Raw genomic sequence first — 22348 nt, 5'->3', positions numbered from 1 at the left:
AGTGCCCTGATGAGGTTACCTAGTTGGGTAATGAGACGTCTGCAAGAAAACCACCAAGCTCAGAGAGCTCTAATGACCCCACAGTCGTTGTCCTCCTCCCCCTCCCCTCCTTTTCCTCCCACACTCCACTCCCTTCTAACACTGATTATGTTAGCTAGTTTGGTAATAAAACGTCTGCAAGAAAACCACCAAGCTCAGAGAGCACCAAGGACCCCATAATCCTCCTCCTCCTTCTCCTCCTCCACTCTGCAAACTTCACTCCTTTCTAGCACTGATGATATTGCCTAGACTGGGTCATGAAACGTCTGCAAGAAAACCTGCCAAGCTCAGAGAGCACCAAGGACCTCACAGTCCTCCTCTTCCTTTGTAGCACTGAGGATGTTACCTAGTTGGGTAATGAAACATCTGCAAGAAAACCACCAAGCTCAGAGAGCACCAAGGACCCCACAGTTAATCACATATTCACAGATCACCATGCTAGAAGATAACATAAAACTGAAGAGAGGTCACTTCTGTAAATGTTTTAGGGCTAGATATCAGAAACCAAAATTAAAGACATGGAGCCTCAGCCTGACTTATAGGGTTAGCGTCATCATATGAACCCAGCAAGCATATAATCCCTAAAGCTGTACACTAATTCTGACAACATCAGATATACTAAGATACCAGGATTTGCAGACCATGTCTTACTGGGAAGAAGAAGCAGAGTACAAGTGTGGAAAAATTATAGGAAACCATGAATTTCAAGGGAATGCAAAGACTATAGACAACCAGGAAATTACAAAACGGGACGCTGGGATTTACAAGTCCCAGCTTAACCAAGAATGCTTTTTAAAAAGTCATCGGAGTCCCTCCTGCTCCCTTTCCCCCCCATAAAATGGGACTAGCCGGCTCTCGATTGAAAGAGGGAGCCCCTGGCAAAGTGAAACACGCTACACACAAAACAGAGCAATCAATTTCAGCGGGAACCAATCTCCACCTCGCACTGGCCAAAACAGGATATTGCGTGATAGCCTGACCTGATTTTCTGTTCATTTAAAGCAAAGCTGTGCACATAATCTATTGTCCTACAAGTCTCAGTATCTTTCCATAGAAGTTGGACTTAAGAGAATTGTAAGCTAGAATGTCCCAGGACCCCCGTTTGAGGGAGAGTGGTTTACTAACACAGCACCTTCTCCACTACCTAGCTGCCTCTGAGACACCTTTGCTATATTCTGCAAAATAGGTAGCTTGCCATCCCTTATCAAAATCAAAATATTCGGGCCTGGAGTGAAGAGACAGTCCTTCACCTCTGGACGTGTAAAAGTTACAACAGGCAGTCATTGACACACAACTATTCATTTAGTGAGCGTTGGAAGTGACTTAGGACTCTTTGTCACGCTTACAAATCACTGCAGCATTTCCCCACGGTCATGTGATCAAAATTTAGACGCTCGGCAACTGGCATGTAGTTAAGACAGTTGGAAGCCAGACTGGCTGAACGGCCAAATGAGTCACTTAACAACCGGGGCAAGAAAAGGTCATAAATCCATCCTTCCAGGGTAGGTAAAATGAGGACCCAGATTGTTGGGGGCAATGTAAATATATATATACATTGCTTACTGGTGTACACCGCTTAGAGAGTGCTTGCACTTAAAGCGGTATATAAGTCTCATAAATAAAATAAATAAATAAATAAATAAAATGGGGCAAAGCTCAGTTAACAACTGCCATGCTTAGCAGTGGAAATTTTGGACTCTAGCTGTGGTCATAAGACCAACACAATCTCTCATCAAAATTAAGTTTGAAAGAGGAGGTATAGTCAGATCTATGAAAAAAAGGGAAGAGCCCTTTGTGATTGTTTTCTTCCATACCTCTCACCTCAATGGTTGTTTTTAGCCCTGTAAAAAAAAAAAAAGGCCATAGAGTAGTACAAGTATGGGTCAATTGTGAGTGAACAAATAAGATCTCCACTCTAGGCAACCCAAGGTATGTCTCTCTCTTTTTTTTTTTCCTACTCCTCAGCAACTAACAGAGTTACCAGGACAGCCCCCCCAAATCAGAACATCAATATCAAAAAAGGTGGCAAACAAATTATCAGACAAACTTTAGACCAAAACAAAAAAAAAATCATACATAAAAATTCCCTCCCCTTGTTTCTCCTGCATCCTTCCAGCACCTTATATTTGTGAAAAACAGTTTAAAAACACATTTTAACACATTTTGTATGCTTTGCATACAAAAAGCACATCAAACACATCAGAATGAATGAAATGAAATATATTTTAGCACCCGCCTTAGCAGTTGACAATAAATTGTTAGCAATACAGGTAGCATACACTGTAATTCTGCAATTCAGTCAAGTTCACGCTAGCTGAACAAATATTTCTTGTTACAGTACACAGTGCATTTGAGGATCATTTTGTTTTTTTTACTATTAGAGGTAAAAAAAGAAAAAGCGTGCTAAATCCCTGACGTACATTTTTTTTTAAATCAGAAGCTCAATATTTATATCATGTAGAAAATAATTCTGGCACCAGCAAAATAGATCAGAAACGGAGCCAAACGATTTGTAAAATTGCCATCATTATATAATGTCAAGGGATGCAACTATTCACAGGCAAAGCCAGTCAAGTAAAATTAAAACCAAAAGCATGCTGGTGTTCAAAAATAAACTCAACCACATGCTTCAGTGAATGGATGAATCACTTTGTTTTTGTTTTTTACAGCCAACTTTTTAGAAGCTGAAACTCTGCACTTTTTTTGACCTCTCTTTTTTTTCTCCCCCAAAATATCTTTTCAACTTTAAAAAGAGGAAGCCAATGAAGACAGGAGCAATCAATTCAGATACATAACTTTAGCAGGTGTGCAGTGATTTCCTGGTTAAGAGATTAAGTTTTTTTTAAAAAAACATAAAACATCTTAACCACAATAAAACGTATTTCCCTTAAGGCAACCAGAGCTTTGTATATGCACACAACTTTCAAACAGGGCACAGGTTAAACTCTTCCCTTGCCACAATTCCTAACTGGGTTTCTTCCACCACACTCAGGATTATTAACTGCTTATTGGAAAAGGAAAACAGCAGAAAAAAAATAACTTTGAGACGCCCCATGCTTGACTTAAGACAGGGTGAATATCCTTTTCTGCAGGTCTCTTCTGAAGATGCACTCAAAATAATATTATTTACCTTTCCTTAACAGGCACAACCTCCCATCTGACAAAAATGTAAAACCCTTCATGTAGGAGAAACACATAGCAATATTAACCTCTTTTTTTCCATTTTCATCCACAGGGATTGCCATTTTTAAAGGAATCTGAAGCACAGCACTCTCATTCTGATTCACAACAGAGGGGGAAAATAGAGTCCTACAGAGGCTGTATGGGGGCAAGAGGTGGGGAAGGGGGGGGCAAGAAGGAAAAAAAAAAGCACCCCAAATAGAAAAGCTTTAGTAGGTCGGGCTGCCCTGCCTCTCCAATGACATTTCAAAGAACAAAACGTTTAGTTTCCTACTCTTTTTTTTTTAAAAGTGTAAACATATAAACAAGCCCTAAGCATAAACAGGGTCTGTGCACAACAAAAACCTTCCCTTTCCTCCCCCAATCTTTCCTCCATTAAAAAAGGAAGGAGAAAACTAGCCCTTAAACAAAAGCCATCAAGCCAGCTCCCTAACTTACTTACCTTCTCCTCCCGATTCACACCATCAGTAGGGTTTTCTCTGGAAGGGGGTGGGGGCAGAGAGGGAGGGAGGCTGAGGAGACCCCAAGCAAGGTTTTTTTTAAAAAAAAAAAGAGGGGGGGGCCAGGAGAGGGGAAGCGAGCAGCCAAGAGGGAAGAGGCTAGTGGGGGTGGGGGGGTGCAATGGGTGGCTGGAGATGGGGGTACCAAAATGGGCACCCTGAAGATGTGGGTGGGGGTCCTGGAGGGGCAGAAAGTGGCGAAGAGGGCTCCCAAGGGCCCCCTCCCCAGCCACAAAGCAAGGGTGGGGGGAAAAAGAGGGGGGCTGCTGCAACTGGGGGCTGGGTGCTTAGGAGGTGGGGTCCCTTTGCATGTTAACGGCGGGGGGGCTGTTGGCGAGACTGTTGTGGGAGGAGCTAATGTGCTCAAGTATTAAAGGGGGGGCGAGCCGGGAGGGGGGCAGGGCTGAGGGGGAGGAGAGGAGGGGAGGGGCCAGTGCACTCCAGGCGCCCCCTCCTCTCTCTCACTCTCTCCGGCCTGCTCTGCTTGAGGCGCGCTCGCCCACCAGGCCGAGGGGGCCACACCGTTGAGGGGGGGGGGCGTGAAAGGAAGGGAAAGAGCCGGCAAATGTCTCCTCAGGGTTTTATTCTCCGCCTCCTCCGTCTTCTCCCCGGCTTTATTCCTGCCCCCTTCGGCGGCGTCGGCTTCTCCCTCCGGCTCCGGCTTCTCCCTCCTCCGCCGCCTCTTTCCCCTCAGACACAGAAACACACACACACACACCACCAGAGAGACACCCAGCAACCACCCCCCAGACAGGCCCGCTCCACCTGCCAGTAAGGCGCCTCCTGATTGGCCGGCCCGGCCCGGCGCGTCTTCTCGCGCCCGTCCAAGCACGAGAGGGAGGGCGCGAGGAGGAGGGGCGGAGGGAGGAGGAGGAGCCCGCCTCGTGACCTCCCCCTTGTACCAAAGCAGCCGCGCGGCCAATCGGCGCCGAGGATTGGAGAAGTCCGTTTCGAAGGGGGAGGGACCTTTCAAACACACACACAGACACAAATTAAAAAAAAAAAAAAGGTGGCGGAGAAGGGGAGGGAGAAGGGAGAAGGGAAGCGGAGGGCGCTCCGGATTGGTCCGAAGGGAGAGCAGGGGCGGGCGAGAGAAGGGCGGGGCGTCATCCTGCCCCGCGGCGGCGATTGGTGGATCTCCGCCCGGCGCGCCCCCTGCAGGCGGGTCGGGGAAGGCGGCGCCCGTCCACCTCTATAAGGCGGGGGACAATGGGATCCGTAGTCCGGCCGAGCAGGAGCGCCGCGCCGGGGGGATGATGGGATGTGTAGTCCCACAAAAAAAAGATGGGATAAATGGAAATTTATCCCGTCTCAACAGAGAAAGGGAGCTGCGGCACCGGGGATGACGGGACTTGTAGTCCTTCGCTTCGTGTGGATGGGGATTGTAGTCCCACGCGGGGGATGCTGGGAACGACAGAAGGATGCTAGGATCCATGAAAGGGGAATCTGGGAAGACACCCCACACACCCCAAGGCACAGATCTCAAGATAGGAGTTGTAGTCCCAACACCCCTGGGGTGCAGGGAATGATGGGGCTGGACGAAAGCTTGCTGTGAATGATGGTACATGTAGTTAGGGCGCTAGGAAGTTGTAGCCCAGGCCAGAAAAAACTGGCTGAAAGGCCAGGCTCGTTTTGCAAGGATTTGGAGTGCACGTGGGGCAGAAGGATGGGAATTGTAGTCATCATAGAGGCTGGGGGGGACCCCAATTACTTTTGCATGGGTTTGGGCCACAGAGGCCAGGGGAGGCAGCCTTGAGACATCTGATGGGACTTGCCACCCTCTTCCCATCCAATTGCTTTCACCAAGGGTGATGGGGGTTGTAGTCCATCAGAAAAGACAGCCAAAGCGACTATGACCATTGGCTCAAGAAATCATCCTTTCTGGGGAGAACGGAGCCTGCAGCCCACCCAGATTGCCAGTCCCAGATTGCAGGTGGCTGTCAAGCGCAAATGGGAGTTGTAGTCATTTTTGCTCATGTGGATGGGAATTGTAGTCCCATCCACTTGCTCAGCTTCTGGAGTTACTCCAGAGTAAAACTGCACCAGACCACAGCAAGGGCTTTCTTTGCAGCTTGTACAATTGCTATTTTATCTAACTACAGCTTAGCCCAGCTAAAATTGCTATTTTACCTAACTACAGCTTAGCCCAGCCACCAGCAAGAAAGCTCTGCAGACAAACCACCATTCCCTAACAAGGATCAAAGAAACTAGTTCTTCTCTTCCTTTCCAACGAGCCCGGGCAAACCAAACCCATATCTTTGCCACCACGAAGCTGCAGAACCACAAGCCCATTTGCATTAACTTTATTTATTCATTTCTGGATTCGTGGTGCTTATACGCCAGCCTTGCCCTGGACTCAAAAATGCAGCCACCGGTTCATTTCCTTTCCCCACCACCCTCAATTTCACTTCCAAAACCAAGGCACGGGATTCGATCTTTTCCCCTTTCTCATCCCCAAAGAACACCACCAACAAAACAACACCAGCGTTTCTGTGTTTTATTTGCCTCACAAGAGAATTGGGGGGGGGGCTGTGTGTGAACAGATAGCTCAGATGCCCTGCAAATCTTTTTCATACACTAAAGAGGAGGTGGGGAAGAAATTAAGGATAGGAAGGGAGCAGCAGAGTGAGAGAGAGAGAGAAGGGAAAAAAAAAACTCTGGCATCTCAAGCAAAGGCAGCAAAAAAAAAAAAAATGCTTTACAGTATAATTTGGAGGGGGCTCCCCTCCCAGGTCCAGCAAACCATCCTGCCTTGAAGTTCCCCCCCCCAACACCCCATTTCTTGAAAGCAGCAGCTGGAGAGAAGAAGGGAGGCATGAGGAGAGGGGAAAAGAATTACAAGATGGAGGACTTGCAAATATCGAACCGTTTTCATCAGCTACCCTTCTTTGCTACGAAGATGCAGGCGCTAAGGGGGAGAGGGTACTAAATGTATTCCTCTAATGAGCCTCATCAACAGCTTCCTTGTTTTTAATTGATTCGGGGGTTCCTGAAATTCCGGCCGGCAAAACGAGCCTTGCTTCCCAGCTCCTCTTCGATTCTAGACGGGGGGGAAGGGGGGGGAGAAGAAAGAAAGAAAACCATCTTGAAAATCCAGCAAGAAATGTAGGTACCCACGCTAACTCAGCTCAAAAGTTAAGTCACGCGGTTGTTAAAAGAATCTGGCTCGCTTGTCAGGCCGCAACCGGGAATCGCATGATCCTAGGACGACATTGCAACCGTTATAAATGCCAGTCAACTGCCAAGTGTCTGGATTCTGAACACATCCCGGCCATCATGGGGACGCTATAATGATCGTTAAGTGTGAAAAATGGTCGTAAAGTAACTTGGAACAGTCATTAAATGAACTGTTGAGTCGGCTGCAAGATGACTCACCAGTGAAATATAGGGAGGAAAAAAAAAATCATTGCATCAACAATTTAGCAAGGTTTCTCCACCTTGGCTACTTTAATCGGTGTGGACTTCAACAACCAGAATTCCCCACCATTACATCACTTCCTGCAAAATTGTTAGGACTACTATTCTCATTAGCCTGAGCTCACCTGTCTACATTCAGGAAGGAGAGAAATTAAAATGGAAAAATTTCATATTTCTAAACCACCTATCTCCTCTCAAAAGACGGGCTCCGGCAGGGGACAATATAATCCAAGTGATAAACAAAAGAACTTGTAAAAATGAACATTAAAATTAAACGTGGTTTAACGCTTTTAAAATTATAGAACAAGGACAATCAAGATCAAAAGGGGGAAATAAGAAAGTGATTTGACGGAAAGAAGAACAATTGTTTTCCTTCCTTTTTCACTTTATTGTTTTGAATTCTTTGTTCTTCTGTGCTTTCCTGAATGTTTTAAATAAAAATAATGTTTTTTCTTCTGCGACCGCTCTCGAGTGCATAGAACAGAACTTGGAACATCTTACAGGAATCCCAATTTTAGAGAACAATTTGATTTAGAGAACAATTTCTTACAGCCACCACAGATTATGCTGGCCTTTGACCCCAAAGATATCAAGCCTATAAAAACTTCTCTTACCTTAGAATCTGATTATATTTAGCAAGACGTTCGGATCGGCAAGGAGCACCGGTCTTAATCTGGTAAAAAAAAATTAAACCAAGGAATATGAGTCGACAAGGAACCGAGCAATGGCGTCGTTTTCATGTCACAACAGAGACCACTTAGCTAGGATCTAACCAGTTTCTCCAACAAGCCACAGAACTATTATTCTCATAACAATACACCCGTGTTTCTCCACCACAGCCACTCTGAAGATGTGTGGACTTCAACTCCCAGAATCCCCCAGCCAGCTATGCTACGCAGTCCACACATCTTCAAAATGGCTGCTGTACATTCTGCAGGACACCAGATTGCAGTGCATCACACAAAGCCCCCCAAATGCATGCCACATCATGGCTTGTTTCGCAAACCACGACTGGTCACATGCATGACCACCAATTTCTCCCCCCCACAGCAACCTTTGGGGCAGGCAAAGCCTCACCTGTCCAGTGCAGAGGCCAACCACCAAATCCGCAATGAAGGTGTCTTCCGTCTCTCCGGAGCGATGGCTCACCATCACTCCCCACCCCTTGGACTGGGCCAGCTTGCAGCTAAAAAGGAGAAGAAAGAAGACCACAGGGTGATTTTTTTTTTTCAAAGCAGCAAGCCAAGATCAAACCAGGCACTTGGGTGACTTTGCAACTAACGGGGGATGCTGAATTTTGATCATGTGACTATAAGGAATGCCTAAGGGCCATTGAGTATGAAAAACAACCTTAAGTCAATTTTTCCAGTGCTCTCCTAACGTCGAAAGGATTTCCCAGTAGTTCTTTCTCACGGTTTGTACGTCACGAGATTTTAAACCCAATTTAATGCCTGGAACGGTCACTAAACGAACGGTTAAGTCGAGGACCACCTGTATTCTCATTTATGAACCCCTTTTTGAGATCTCCAGAGTTTCGCCAGGTCTGGCCGGCTGGCCTCCCCCCCCCCCCCAAGACTTACGCTTGCAGCGACTCGGTGACCGATCCAATCTGGTTCACTTTGAGGAGAAGGCAGTTGCAGGACTTCTCCTGCACCGCTTTGCTGATGCGTTTGGGGTTGGTCACCGTCAGGTCATCCCCCACCACTTGGATCCCCGACTCGGCCGTGAACTTCTTCCAGGCGGGCCAGTCATCCTGGTCAAAGGGATCTTCGATGGAAACCACTGAGAAGGATAGGACGGGATGGGGAGAGAAGAGACAAATCTGTGGTGGAGCTGACTGGGCTCCAATGATTTCTGGGAATGCAACTTGATTTTTTTCCCCCCCTCTCCTTGATTAGTTTCCATCCGTCGTTTCTTGTCTTGCACCAGGATGCAGGACAAGAAGCAACGAAGGGGAACTCATCAAGGAGAGAAGCAACCAGGAATTAAGGAGAAACTTCCTGACAGTGAGGACAATTAACCAGTGGAACAGCTTGCCACCAGAAGTTGTGGGTGCTCCAACACTGGAGGTTTTTAAGAAGAGACTGAACAGCCAGCTGTCTGAAATGGCAAGCAGGGGGCTGGCCTAAGTCCCTTCCAGCTCTATTCTGATTGATTGATTGACTCTGGAGGACAACTTACTTAACCTAGCTGTCCTTTCACAGTGCTTTAAGTTTCTTCCCATTTTACAGAAAACAGCAGCAACTACCCAGTCCAGCTCACAACTACAAAGAGACTTGCAGCCTTGAGACCATCCAACTGACTTTTTCTCACCAATACCCTTTTCAAAAGCAAGGCAATAATTGAGTGTTGTTATTTTTATTCAATTTCTGTGACCGCCCCTCTCATCTAAGCAACCGACCATAAAAGCACAACTCGTGGTTTTCTGGGGTAGACCTAGCTTCATCCTTTACATTTTACACACACACCCTTTTTTTTTCCCTTCCAATTTGCCCAACTACTTAATTTGCTTGGGCCTCGCTCCTTTCAAATTTTAGCTAAAATTGGATATAAAAAAATATTATTTAGCCTTTTTGTAACTTGTATATAATTTTTGATATGTTATAGATTGTTTTCTCTTTTTTTTCTTTTTCCTATTTCTTTTTCTTTCTTTCTTTTTTTCTTTTTTTCTCTTTTTAAGTATTTTTTTTCCTTAACGTTTATGTCATATATATTTTATTATTAACTATTTTATAAGTTGTAAAAATTTGTTTAGGTTTCTTAAAATTTTAATTAAGCCTGGGAAGCTCGGGGGGGGGATGGAGGGGGTGGTTTGGGAGGGGTTGGGTGAGGGTTGTTTTGTTTTGTTTTTCTTGTTTGTTGTTGTTTTTTTGTTGTTATTTGTAAAAACTTTTAAAAATTTTCAATAAAAAATTTTTTTAGCTATTCATAATTTCAATTTTCAAAGCTGAGCGACCGTACAGAACATGGGTGCTGCTTACAATTCAAAACCTTAAACGGAACGTCAACCAAAGCGATATACAAAGAGATTATCTTCCTCTCTTAGCATTTAATATTTTGCTTTAGAGAAACGGATCTCGGCTATGATGACTATACACCCTCCATTATTATAAAGGAGAATCCTTTAGTTCAAGTTTGCCTTCGCACACAAGGGAACTCAACACTCCAGAAGAGAGTGAATTCCTTTGCGGCGCCCTTCATGGGCCAGGATCTGAATTCAAAACCAGCTACACCGCATACAAACCTGGGTAATTTTTGACAAAGCTCTTGTACAGATCAGCCAGCTTGTCAGGAGTGATGTATCGGCTAGGATCATCTGGGGATTTAAAGTCCAGGTCATACTTCCCATCGCGATAAAATTCAGAAGCCGCCACGTCCATTCCGATGACGATCTTATCCGTGTAGCCAGCCTTGCTGATGGCATTCTTCAACAGCTCCAGAGCTTTAAAAAACAACAACACGAGCAGAGCCACTGAGCAAAGGACTGATTAACAATTGAGCAGAATAGAACAGAACAGAAAATATGGAATGGAATAGACTGGAACAGAATAGCAGAGTTGGAAGGGACCTCGGAGGTCATCTAGTCCAACCCCCCCCTGCTCAGGCAGGAAACTATACCATTTCAGACAAGTGGTTGTCCACTCTCTTCTTAAAAACACAACCTTAACCACCCAAGCAAAGCCAATTACCTTCCTTGTTCTCCAGGATGTTGGGGGCAAAGCCGCCTTCATCGCCCACATTGGTGGCATCCTTGCCGTACTTCTCCTTGATGACGTTCTTCAGGTTGTGGTACACCTCCGCCCCGATGCGCATGGCTTCCTTGAAGCTCTCTGCTCCGACGGGGAGGATCATAAACTCCTGCATAGCCAGCTTGTTCCCAGCGTGAGAACCACCGTTGATCACGTTGAAAGCCTTTGGAGACATTGAGGATCCCACCAAGAAGGTTTAAACAACCAACCAGAGAGAACCAGCATAAACCAACTCAAGCTTCTAGTCCTTAACACTCCCAACACTCCCTTGCCTCCAAGGATGATGCAGGAGCACCATTCCCATTTCCCAGAATTCAACTCCCAGAATTCCTGAGCCGGCCTGGCTCAGCTTGGAAACCTCTCCCTGTCCCTTCAGCATGGCTGGCTCGGGAATTCTGGGAGTTGAAGTCCACGAGTCACAAAAGAGCCAAAATTGCCTACCCCTGCCCTAGCTGGTTGAATAAGTTCCTTTAATGACCCTTTAATTTGTGCACTGACGCTCAAGGATTTGATCTGCAGTTTCACTCTTGGGCCAGATTCTGCCTTCCCCTCCGCACAGCATAATATAAACTTACAGGTACTGGCAAAATGACCTCTTTGTTCCCGGCCAGATCAGCAATGTGGCGATACAGAGGCACGTCCTTCTCCGCCGCACCAGCCTTGCACACCGCAAGGGAGACACCCAGGATTGCGTTCGCACCAAATTTAGCTGCCGGAAAGAGGGAGGAAAAAAAAGAGCAATATTATTTGCTTGCAATCTGCTCTCCCATCATTTGCTGCCTCTTCACATCTGGCACGTTTAAAATTAAGACAAGCAGGTTTTTATGCTTATTTTGGACTGGGATAGTTTTTCCTATTTCAATCTCTAGTGCCATCCCTTTCAAAATCTTGGGCTCCAATTAAATCCTCAACTAACAATAGTAGAGGGGATTCAACAATGGGGCCCCCACATTTCCCTTGCTAAGTAGAACCGTTGTGACTTGTGCCCCAGTTTGTGACTTTTTTTGGCCACCTACATGAGCTGGCAGTGAACCATAGGTCATGCAGTCCCGATGAACTTAAGGGTGCCATGTTGGGCTGCTCTGGACCCACTCACTTAAGGAAACTAGTTTCACAGCCTCCAGGTTTATGATATTTTTTTTTTTGCCATCGTTGTTAAACGAAGTACTACAAATCATTAAATCAATCATGCAGTTGGTAAGTCAGTCCAGCTTCCCCCATTGACTTTGTTTATGGAAAGCCAGCTGGGAAGGTTGCAAATCAGGATCAAAGGATGCCAGGATGCTGCAACGATGATAAATATGGGCCAGTTGCCAAGCAACCAAATTTTGATCATGTGACCACAGGGAATGAATAATAATAATAATAATAATAATAATAATAATAATAATAATAATAATAATAATAAAGTTGGAAGGGACCTTGGAGGTCATCTAGTCCAACCCCCTGCTCAGGCAGGAAACCCTGAGCTGTCCAGTCTCTTCCTAAAAACTTCCAGTGTTGGAGCATTCACCACTTCTGGAGGCAGGCTGTTCCACTGGTTAATTGTTCTCACCGTCAAGAGGTTTCTTCTTAGTTCTAGGTCAGTGGTTCTCAACCTTTTTAATGCCGCGACCCCCAACCGGTCGTAAGTCGAGGACTACTCAACCGGTCGTAAGTCGAGGACTACTCAACTGGTGCAGCAGAATGGGACTTTTGATGGGCTCAGCAGGGCAGAGACAGCCTGGACAATTCCTATTGGCTTTTGAAAGCCAATAGAATTAGACTCTATTCAAAAGAGTCTATTCTATTGGCTTTCAAAAGCCAATAGAATAAAAGGGAGTAGCACAGCTAAGGAAAAGGGGGAAAAAAATGGCAGACTGCGTTGTTTGGCGACCCCCGTGAAATGGTCGTTGGACCCCAAATGGGGTCCAGACCCACAGGTTGAGAACCACTGTTCTAGGTTGCTTCTCTCCTTGATCAGTTTCCATCCATTGCTTCTTGTCCTGCCTTCAGGCGCCTTGGAGAATAGCTTGACTCCCTCTTCTTTGGGGTAGCCCCTGAGATACTGGAACACTACTATCATGTCCCCCCTCGTCCTTCTCTTCATTAAACTAGACAGACCCAATTCCAGCAACCATTCCTTATGTGCTTTAGCCTCCAGTCCCGATCATCTTTGTTGCTCTTCTCTGCACTCTTTCTAGACTCTCAACAGTCGTAAATGGGAAAACTGGTTCTTTTTTCAATGCCACTGTAGCTTCCAACAGTCACTAAATGTATGGCTATAATCAAGGGCATCCTGCAACTAATAACTACTAATAAACAATTAAGTCTAAATAATAAATAACTAGCCCGTTTTAACTAACAGCTGAGATGGGCAGCTAGGAGACCGAGTGTCCAGTCTCTGTCTTCTCTCCTTGCTAACCATTTTAATGCTCCAAATGGCCACCTATTTCTTTGCAAAGGATTGGGTCAAAGGAGCAGGAAAGCAACCAGGGTGTATCATTAGAGATTTTCAAAATGCTTTCCCTTCCCATTGGCAGGGATGCCACTTCCTTCCCTTACATTTGTTCTCAGATCCATCCATGTCAATCATCAGCTTGTCGATTTTTTCCTGCTCCACCACGCTTATATTCTGCGGGGGGGGGGGAGAGAGAGAGGGGTGAGAAACCAAGTGTAATTCAGTTTATGATGCCCACTCGCCATCCAGTCCTGGGCGATCAATTCCCCCCCACCAACTCATTGTGCCTTCTAATTCTATTAGAATTTTAACTTCAGGCCAATTTTAAGACCTGTGGACTTCAACTCCCAGAATTCACCAGCCAGCCACGTCTTAACATTTGCCAAGGTTGACACCCCTACTTTTAAGCTATACAGTGTAATGGCTGGCTGGGGGATTCTGGGAGTTTGAAGTCCACAGCTCTTAAAAAGTTGCCAACGTTGGACATCCCAGGCTTAAAGCCTTTACTGCCTTTTCAACAAAAAAAATAGTCAAATATTTGACAATTCTGCCAGTAATAAACAATGGAGTGAAAGGACCACATGATCTTGGGCCCCAGCAACAGTCATTAAGTGTGAACCAGTTGCCAAGCATCTGAATTTTGATCACGTGATCATGGGGATGCCACAAAGGGTGTAACTGTAAAAAAAAAAGGTCATAATTCACATTTTTCAGTGCTGTTGTAACCTTGAACAGTGACCAAACAAGCTGTAGTTTACCTGTATTAAAATCTTTGAGCATAAAACTGACACTTCCCATTTCAGCCACCCTACCCTTCCCAAATGTGTGCAAGATGCTCGTTTTTAGCAAACCCCCCCCCAAATGCAGGCACTTTGCTCCTTCCGATGACCTTGAAACACACACAGGCACCCATGCAAAGGATTTAAAAAAAAACCCCCCACATTTTCCAATGCTGCAAAGCGCTCAGCCTACACTACAGGGTTAGTCAAACAAAGACCATGCCTACCTTGTTAATCAGGGCGGGTGCAATAGTTTTATTCACGTGCTCAACAGCTTTTGAGACACCTGCAAGGAACAACCAGATCCATCACTACACCCCAATCTCCCCAAGCCCATTAGTACAGAACGGCTCGGGCTGGCAGGCAAGCACTCAAGGTTTCAGTCTCCTAGTCCTCAAGACAAGAGATTAAAAAGCGCGCAGGCCCAAGGTTGTTAAATCCCCTTTTTCTGAACAATGATGGAGAGCGGAGAAGCGTCATCCAAGAATGCCAGCGAGGATGTCAGCCCCAATATCATGCAAGATGGTAGTAGCCTGGCAGGTGTGCATCGGTTACCTGAGTGCACAGCGCTGGTGCCAGGAACATATTAACGTACTTAACGGCTCTGGAGACACCTGGAGGGGGCCGAATTTGTGGAGGAAAAGAGAAGAGAGATGGAGAAAGGAAGAAAAAGATGAACGCCCACAAAAAGAAAGGCAGAAGAGCACCACATGCGTGGAAGGGGGGAGAAAGGGGGGGATGAAATACACAGCAAGAGACCCCTGTGACAGAGAGAGTGTATCTGACAACAGTTTAACCCAACATCATTTTGAATTGGGCAACCCGACAAATTCAATCGCACTAAATCAACTGGATCTGCCAGAGATATTCAGAATATTCATATTGAGGCTCCTGTTATAAAGCTGTGGCTTCACGTTTCTTCCTAAATGTATCACCTATCCATCTATTTCTAAGCAGGGTGATCGTTTTAACAACATCAAATCAAACCGTGGTTTGTGAGGCACTTCCAAGCTGGCGCTTCGACCGTGGCTTGCAAGACACCTTTTAATGCACAATCTTTCTTTTAATGCACAAGCTTTCTTTAATTGGGCAAATCTGAAATGGGTTGTAGCATTACACTGCTTTTCTAAAGCCGAAAAGACACCTATGAATCCCATCTCTCTCGCTCTTATTTTTTTGCAGTGCAACAAAACTGATTATTCAGCTCTGTTGTGCGTGTGCAACAGTTAACATTTGCAATTGTGTGGTGAGTTTTTAGGTTGTGGTGATGTTTCTGGTTCACGTTTCTAGTTGATGTTAAGGGTTCAACCTTAAAACTGGAGTGTGGACTTTTAAGACTAGGGAGACGGTGGTTAAAAGAATGAAACTTTACGCTGAACTAGATTTTTAATATATATAAAATGACACTCTAATTCGGCTTTGCAACTCTTAAGCAGGACAAATCTCCATTTTTTTCTCTCTGTTATGACATCGAGTCGTTTTCCCATGGATGGGACTTGAAGCAGACTGACAAGCCATCCATCCAGAATTTCCTAAAGCAGTGACCTGGGTGGTGTGTGTGTGTGTTTGTGTGTGTGTGAAGATCTTCCAAAAATGAAATCTTCCTTTACCCTCCAAGATGATGGGAGAACTTATGAAAAAAAGGGGTCACGTTATTCAGACTGGGATAGTATCAGGATACAAAGACCTAAAGCCATTTGCAAGGAGGTATTTATGTCGGTGGGAACCATGTGTTCAATAAATATGGAATTATTCAAAGCAAAGCAGAGCCCTGATCGATGAATCTCAAATTAAAGCTACGGTAGCCACCACTACAGTAGCCACCTGGACTGCAAGGCGATCAAACCAGTCAGTCTTAGAAGAGATCAACCCTGACTGCTCTTTAGAAGGCCAGATCCTGAAGTGGAAACTCAAATCCTTTGGCCACCTAATGAGAAGGAAGGACTCACTGGAGAAGAGCCTAATGCTGGGAAAGATGGAGGGCAAGAGAAGAAGGGGGCTGGATGGAGTCCCTGAAGCAGTAGGCGTGAACTTAAATGGACTCCAGAAGATGGTGGAGGACAGGAAGACCTGGAGGAATGTGGTCCATGGGGTCACGATGGGCCGGACACGACTTCACAACTAACAACAACAAACCACCACTAGCCGGAAGCAATTACCTTTCCCCAGGAAGCGAGTTTTGTCATTGTCCCGGAGTTCCAGGGCTTCGTAGATACCAGTTGAGGCTCCGCTGGGAACAGCAGCCCGGAAGAGACCTGGAAAGAAAAAAGAACCCCATTTGTGGAGCCGAAGACCACCTATTTTTCCAGCCTTGTGAATAAAAAAAAGATTTAAGAACACATTGGGGTGTGTGGATGTGTGTGTGTGTGTGTGTGTGTGTCCCAGGTCTTCCAGGCAGCTTACCTTTGTTAGTGAAGAGGTCTACTTCAACGGTGGGGTTCCCACGGGAGTCGAAGATTTCACGGGCGTGGACCTTAAGGATGGACATTTTGTAGGTCTAAAGAGAAAGGACGAGGCAAAAAAAAAACAAAAAACTTTTTTAACTTTCCAAACCCCAACATAGCCACGTATTCCGGAAGCCAGCAAAGTGAAGCAGCTTTTTCCAGCGAAAATGAAAGATATCTTTGGATTCCTAAGGCAAGCATACTGAGGACTAGAAACTTTGCTAGGCCTGTGCTCTTCAATTGCACGCTGCCCGCAGGCACTCTTTAAGGGAGATAGGTGATTAAAAAATCGTAAAGAAAAAGAAAAACGTTAATTTACGCGATTGCCTGCTGCAAAAGTTACAAGGTGTTCTCCAATTTGGTAGAAGATTGATCTAAAAATTCCCAGCATTCTCAGGCAGTCTGTTTTAAGAGAATCAAAATGTCTTAAAATGCATTTTGAATCATTCATATCCACTTCATCTAACAGGCTACCAAAAGCAGTCTTATTTTGATGCACCCTGGTCTTCGTTTGATTAGGCTTGATGCTGCTCCAAGGGGGGAAAAAAGCAGTGGGAACGACTACATCACAAAAATAAAGCCCTTTTAACTATTGTTTCCCCCCAAGAAGTCTGTTCGCATAATTCCCCTCTCCCCTTTTCCTCCATGACAAAATGGACCACCATCAGGCCAGCATTTGCAACTAAGGGGATCCAAATTCCCAATTAAGGAGGGGAGGGGAGGGACAAGGAGAGACAGAGAGGGAGAAAGAAAGAAAGAAAAAAAGAAAGAAGGGAGGGAGGGAGGGAGGAAGGAAGGAAGGAAGGAAAAAGAGAGTGCCATTCTCTTTATTCTTGATTTCCATCTTTATTTTTTTTTAAATAAATATAAATCTGATTAGAAATCCAGTCTTCTGGACAAAATCTTCCCATTCTATTTTATCTGTCATTTATGGCCTATGAGGTTTTATATAGGGCTGCTAAATGTGAACCACCCAATATGCCTTGTTGCGATGTGAACAGCCCAATCAATTGAGTAAATTAAAAAAAAATGCGGATGGGTTGGTGAGCAGGACCTTGCAAAAAGCACATCGATTGATTTAAAAAAAAAAAGAACAACTCCCATCATCCACAGCTGCCACGACATCCAGACCAGGGTTTATAGGGGCGATAGCCCACCCATCTAATCCACAGATTAATCTGAGATTCAGTTTAGCTAGGAAGCAGACTCCGGTGGTGCCCTCTGGACCCACTGAAGGACAGACTAAAAATAATCCCATTTTTGTTCCTATTTCAACAAAGGAGGTAAATTGATCCACAGGAATTTGAAGAAGGCAGACAAAAAGAACAATATTAAATGACCAGATCCCGCAGCTGCCCAGCTAAAATCTTTTAAATGTACTGGGGGGGGGGGAACAAAAAACAATTAAACCACATTCCTTGCACTTTTAGGTTTTGCCCTGCAGAGAGAACTCTGAATTTTTCACACTGCCAAAGCATGGAAAAGGCAGATTTTACCGGAACAGAACCCAGCGCCCTTGCGGGAATCCTTCCTCCGGCTAAGGTCACCTTCAAATTAAGCGCTGCTACTGCTCTGAAAACACGCATGGAAAAAAGGATGCTTGAATTAAAATAATTAAAAAAATCACGTGTCTGTTTCAGGCGGTGGGGGAATAAAATGGAGCCTCTCCAGGCAGGACGCACATCCGTGTGCTTGGAAACCAGACTGCTCTCAAATGTCTTGCTTGATCTGACTCAGCATTTTATGTAACTGTAAAAAAAAAAAAAAAAAACCTCGCAGGAAATAAGAGTTCTGGAATCAGAATGACTCAGTTTCCCCCTTCGGCAATTAGAAAGCCAAGGTTTTTTTCCTGCTTTTTTTCCTCCCTCCCAGCCCAGAGGCGCAGATTCGCCTCTAGAGCAAGGAATAGCCTTCCCATCTGTTGGGACTACAGTTACCAACGTTCCCGGCCCTTCTGGAGGGCGATAATAGGAACTGGAGTCCCGCTTAGAACGGAAGAACAGAATGGAATAAATAAGCTGTTCTCGGTGGATCCAGATCGTAATTGTGGGTTGAGACAAGTCACCAAATCTCTGCCTTACTCTGCGGTACATGGAGTCCTCGATTTACAACTGTCCATTTAGTGGCCGTTCAAAATTACAACAGCGCTGGGAAAAGCGACTTATGACCGTTTTGGGCAACTGGCTCATATTTATGACCGTCGCAGTGTCCCAGGGTCGTGTGATCCTCATTTTGTGACCTTCTGACAAGCAATGGGAAAATCAGATTCATTTAACAACCATATTATCCTCTTAACTGCAAATAAATAAATAAATAAATTTCCTTAACAACTCTAGTGCAAAAAAGGTTGTAAAACCGGGCAAAAAAAAAAATCAAGTCTCAGCAGTGTAACTGTGGTCATAAACTGAGGACTACCTGTGTTCCACTTGTCTTTTTCCTTTGCTTATGACGCTATTTAAATTCTTTTCTCCAAGCCCCAGGGATCTCTCTATTCTGGGACCTTCTCCAAACTCTAAAATGAAAATCCAAGTAGGACACCACACTCTTCCCTTCACCCTAGCTGACCATCTGGAGCTGCTCTAGGAATAAAATTACCCAGGAAGTTTAAAAAAAAAAAAAGTTATTTCAGCTTCCCAGGAGAATATAATAAGCCTTAACCCCGAGGTGCTAACTTTCTACTGAAAGGGGATTCCTTCAGCAAGAAATGTTTTGGGTTACAGGCTGAATTTAGACATTCTCACCTGTTGCACTGGCCTCCCCAAAGTCTTTTTTTAAAGACTTGAAGTGGGGAGAGGTCTTCCAGCTTGGCCCTTTTATGACTTGTGGACTTCAACTCCCAGAATTCCTCAGCCAGTGTGTCTCAAGCCTTCTGTTTCTCTCCAAATTTAAGCAGAAATTTGAATTTTCCAAGCCCTCAAAAAAAAGGTACAAGCACTCCCAATAGGAGCCAAAGGAAACCTAGAGCATCCTTTCCCCACCTGGTGCTAGCTGGGAATTCTAGGTATCGGAGTCCTGTCTCCCTGCAGGCCACGAGCTGGGGGTCAAGCCCATCCAGAAGGTTGAGGAAGAGTTCCCACATTAAATATTTTGGGAAGGCAGAAACGCGCAGGGCCCGTTGTCAAGACTTTAAAGTCTTTAAAGGAGTGTGCAACCTTCCCCATTGTGCCAACCATGCTAAAGAATTAAAATAAATAAACCACACAATTAAATGTCGCAGTTGGAGGATCTGACTAAGCCTCCCTCCCGCCCCAGAATGGGGAAATTGGGTTGCATGGTTTAGAATAAAACTCACACTTTGCCAAAGGAGGGGGTGGGCTGAGCCTGAATGGAAGGGTTTTTTTAAAAAAATATGCATTACGCAGCAACTGTCCTTCCCATCAATCATGGCTTGTCCTTGCTCAGGCAAGGGAAGGAAGCATGTGAGGCATGAAACATGGCCTCCAGATGCTCCAGGCCATCTCCCTCTTCAGCATTTCCGCCTTAAGAAAAGGGGGGTGGGGTATTTTCTACACGTGGTCCCCTTAAAGGAGGATCCCAACGTCCATGTGCGAAGGATGTCCCCATCTCAGGCTACCCACAAGCCAGCCTGTTTTTACAAAGGCAAATGGCTTCTGAAAAAGATGCCCAGCCTGGACAGGCCTCTGCAGAACTCTACACACACACACAACCCACCACACACCGGCAGATAATTTTCCCTGAACATCAGGATCCTCCTGCAGCTTATCCTAATGCCTAAGAAAATAAAAATAAATAAAATTTGAGCTAAGACCAGCGGGGGCAAATGAAGCCACCCTCCTCCCCTTCATTTGCCCCGCTGGTCTTGTTCAAATTTTATTTTGATTAAATAAAGATGAATTTGCAAGATGCAGAAAGATGGATCAATCCATCTTTGATCGCCATGGAAGCCACAGGAGCTAAGATACGGACCAAAGAAAGTCTCAAGCATCCCTTTTTTAAAAAAAAAAAAGTTTCCTTTTCTTGAGCCTTACAGCATCCCATTCGCTTTGCATGAGCTGAAACAGAACCTCAATTTCTTTTTACTCTTATTTTTTCAGCTTGCATTGGTTTTAGGCTACAGGTTTTCCGACCTTCGACACCTGTTGGAGCTACTGGACACCCCCCCCCCCTTCGCGCACCTACATCACCAGGCAGGGAACCATAGGTCATGCAGTCTTGATAAACTACAAGTGCGCCATGTTGGGCTGCTCTGGACCACTCGCTTAATGGAAACTAGTTTCACAGCCTCCAGGTGCCCACGATGCAAATCTTTAAGAAGCATACTGAATAAGTATCAAATTAAATTAAATTATTTTTAACATGCATAATTAAATCCTGAAAATGGAAAGGAAGCTGGGGGGGGTGCCTTTTTCTTCCAGCAATGCAATCTTCGAAAACGTTTGCAAAAGGGCCGCCCCACCCTAAGACACACTTATTTCCTTTTCCTCGCAAAAGAAAATTGCAAAACGTCTTGACCACAGTTTGCAAACGTCTGAAAGGAAATTTGTGTGTGTGTGTGTGTGTGTGTATTTTGCTGCAAAATATTCCCCCCTATCCTCCAAAGCAAGCGCTTTCCCAACTTACCTTAGGCTAAGCTCTCGCGCTGCAGCAGCACCTAAGGAAATAAATTGCAATAGTATTTTTTTTTTAATTAAAGAAAATCTAATCACAGCAACGCGGTTCGACACTTCTCACCCGGGGAACTGAAGAAGAGGCGGCCGGCGCGCGCTAAACTATACCCCAGTCTATGCAGATGAGATGACTCGTTGCGGCTTCTCATTGGCCGGCCCACGCTGCCCTGCCGCCCGCCGATTGGCCAACGGGGCCTCTCGCCAGCTCAGCCTCTTGGCGCGTGCGCTACGTGCTCGGGCACCTTCTGCTTTACGCAGCCGCGTGGGCGGGCCTAATCCAGTTTAGTTTCCTTTTTTAATTTCTTTATTTAGAGAGAGAAGTGGAAAAAAAAACCCATTTTGTAAAGAATTTGAACACGTTTTTATTTCATACCTTTTTTTAAAAAAAACAACAACAACAGTGTATACCGGGTAGCTTGGAAACTGGAATATTCATCTTGCACAGCAATAATTATTTTAAGATAATTATTTTGCAAAGGATGGAGTGATAGGACTGTGGTGTTAAAACTTTATAATTTGTATCCAATAATCCAAACACCAAAAAGCTTATTGATTCTAAATACCCAGTCCGCCAAACTTTGAGTAGTACAAAAGATTACAATTGAATGCAGAATTTAACACTAACGAAAACAAAACTTATAAGGCGGTACCTGAAGTTTGTAAAATTGTAGCTTTAAACGTGATTTTAGCTTTTTTTAAAATAAAAAAAAAATCCACTACTTGACGTGTTCGCTTTAGTTATTCCTCAGTGTTTCTGTGCTAATGTTTACCCTGAAAGGAAACTATAATAGAGATGGATATCTGTAAAATGTAAGCCAAGGAACTGATGTGTATTTGAAGAATCCGAAAATGCTGTTTTCCAAACCTCAGTTGAATTGCTTCTCTCATGCCTATAAAACTCCAGTTTAATGACTTGTTTAACACAGACAGGGTTAGACTAACTTGATCAAAACTCAGTTACAAGAGCTTTGCAAAAAATACTTATCAAAATTAATGAGAAAACATCTTATGAGCCTCTTCGTTGGGTCTAACTTGGCTAGAAAGCTGTTATTATTATTACTATTTTTAAAAAAGAGACCAACACAATATGCAACCTTCACCATTGAAAAATTGGCTGCTGTCTTTTCTGATAGGCCCTGAACAGATTCACACAACCTCTCCCCCCCCCCCCA

General features: G+C 44.8%; 2 protein-coding genes across 4 annotated transcripts in view; both read right to left on the bottom strand.

Annotated features, from left to right (window-relative positions):
* The window catches only part of RERE (arginine-glutamic acid dipeptide repeats), a 163162-nt gene extending 158706 nt beyond the window's left edge, over nucleotides 1-4456 (bottom strand). Inside the window, exon 1 of the mRNA XM_039367500.1 lies at nucleotides 3662-4456. The gene's annotated coding sequence lies outside the window, so the exon portion shown is untranslated. The remainder of the gene's footprint in view (nucleotides 1-3661) is intronic.
* A 1745-nt stretch (nucleotides 4457-6201) lies between these two features.
* ENO1 (enolase 1) lies at nucleotides 6202-21287 on the bottom strand. Of its 3 annotated transcripts, none has more exons than XM_039367567.1 (12): nucleotides 21130-21287; nucleotides 16508-16601; nucleotides 16264-16359; nucleotides 14332-14390; nucleotides 13430-13499; nucleotides 11461-11594; nucleotides 10826-11048; nucleotides 10381-10578; nucleotides 8717-8918; nucleotides 8214-8322; nucleotides 7751-7809; nucleotides 6202-6759 (listed from the first exon to the last, which is right to left on the bottom strand). In XM_039367567.1, the coding sequence occupies exons 2-12, from the start codon at nucleotides 16590-16592 to the stop codon at nucleotides 6690-6692; spliced, it is 1305 nt and encodes a 434-aa protein (XP_039223501.1). In that variant the 5' UTR covers nucleotides 16593-16601; nucleotides 21130-21287; the 3' UTR covers nucleotides 6202-6689. The 3 variants fall into 3 exon arrangements, with proteins under 3 accessions (XP_039223501.1, XP_039223500.1, XP_039223499.1); XM_039367566.1 differs by lacking the exons at nucleotides 14332-14390; nucleotides 21130-21287 and adding exons at nucleotides 14660-14718; nucleotides 18045-18174; XM_039367565.1 differs by lacking the exon at nucleotides 21130-21287 and adding an exon at nucleotides 18045-18164.
* Nucleotides 21288-22348: the final 1061 nt, after the last annotated feature.

The sequence above is a fragment of the Crotalus tigris genome, unplaced genomic scaffold (genome assembly GCF_016545835.1).
Source record: "Crotalus tigris isolate CLP2741 ecotype Arizona unplaced genomic scaffold, ASM1654583v1 scf7180000020588.15403103151:6194809, whole genome shotgun sequence".
Classification (NCBI taxonomy): domain Eukaryota; kingdom Metazoa; phylum Chordata; class Lepidosauria; order Squamata; family Viperidae; genus Crotalus; species Crotalus tigris.
Note: the sequence above shows the minus strand (reverse complement) of the source record. Positions and strands in the feature narration are given on the sequence as shown.

What these genes read in the sequence shown, in the direction of transcription:
- ENO1 (XM_039367566.1), bottom strand. Translation starts at nt 18,134, where the DNA reads ATGCGTGTTTTCAGAGCAGTAGCAGCGCTTAATTTGAAGGTGACCTTA. An exon ending in GGGCGCTGGGTTCTGTTCCG is followed by an intron (nt 16,602 to 18,044) that starts GTAAAATCTGCC and finishes CTTTCTCTTTAG; the next exon opens with ACCTACAAAATGTCCATCCT. An exon ending in AGACCTCTTCACTAACAAAG is followed by an intron (nt 16,360 to 16,507) that starts GTAAGCTGCCTG and finishes TTTTCTTTCCAG; the next exon opens with GTCTCTTCCGGGCTGCTGTT.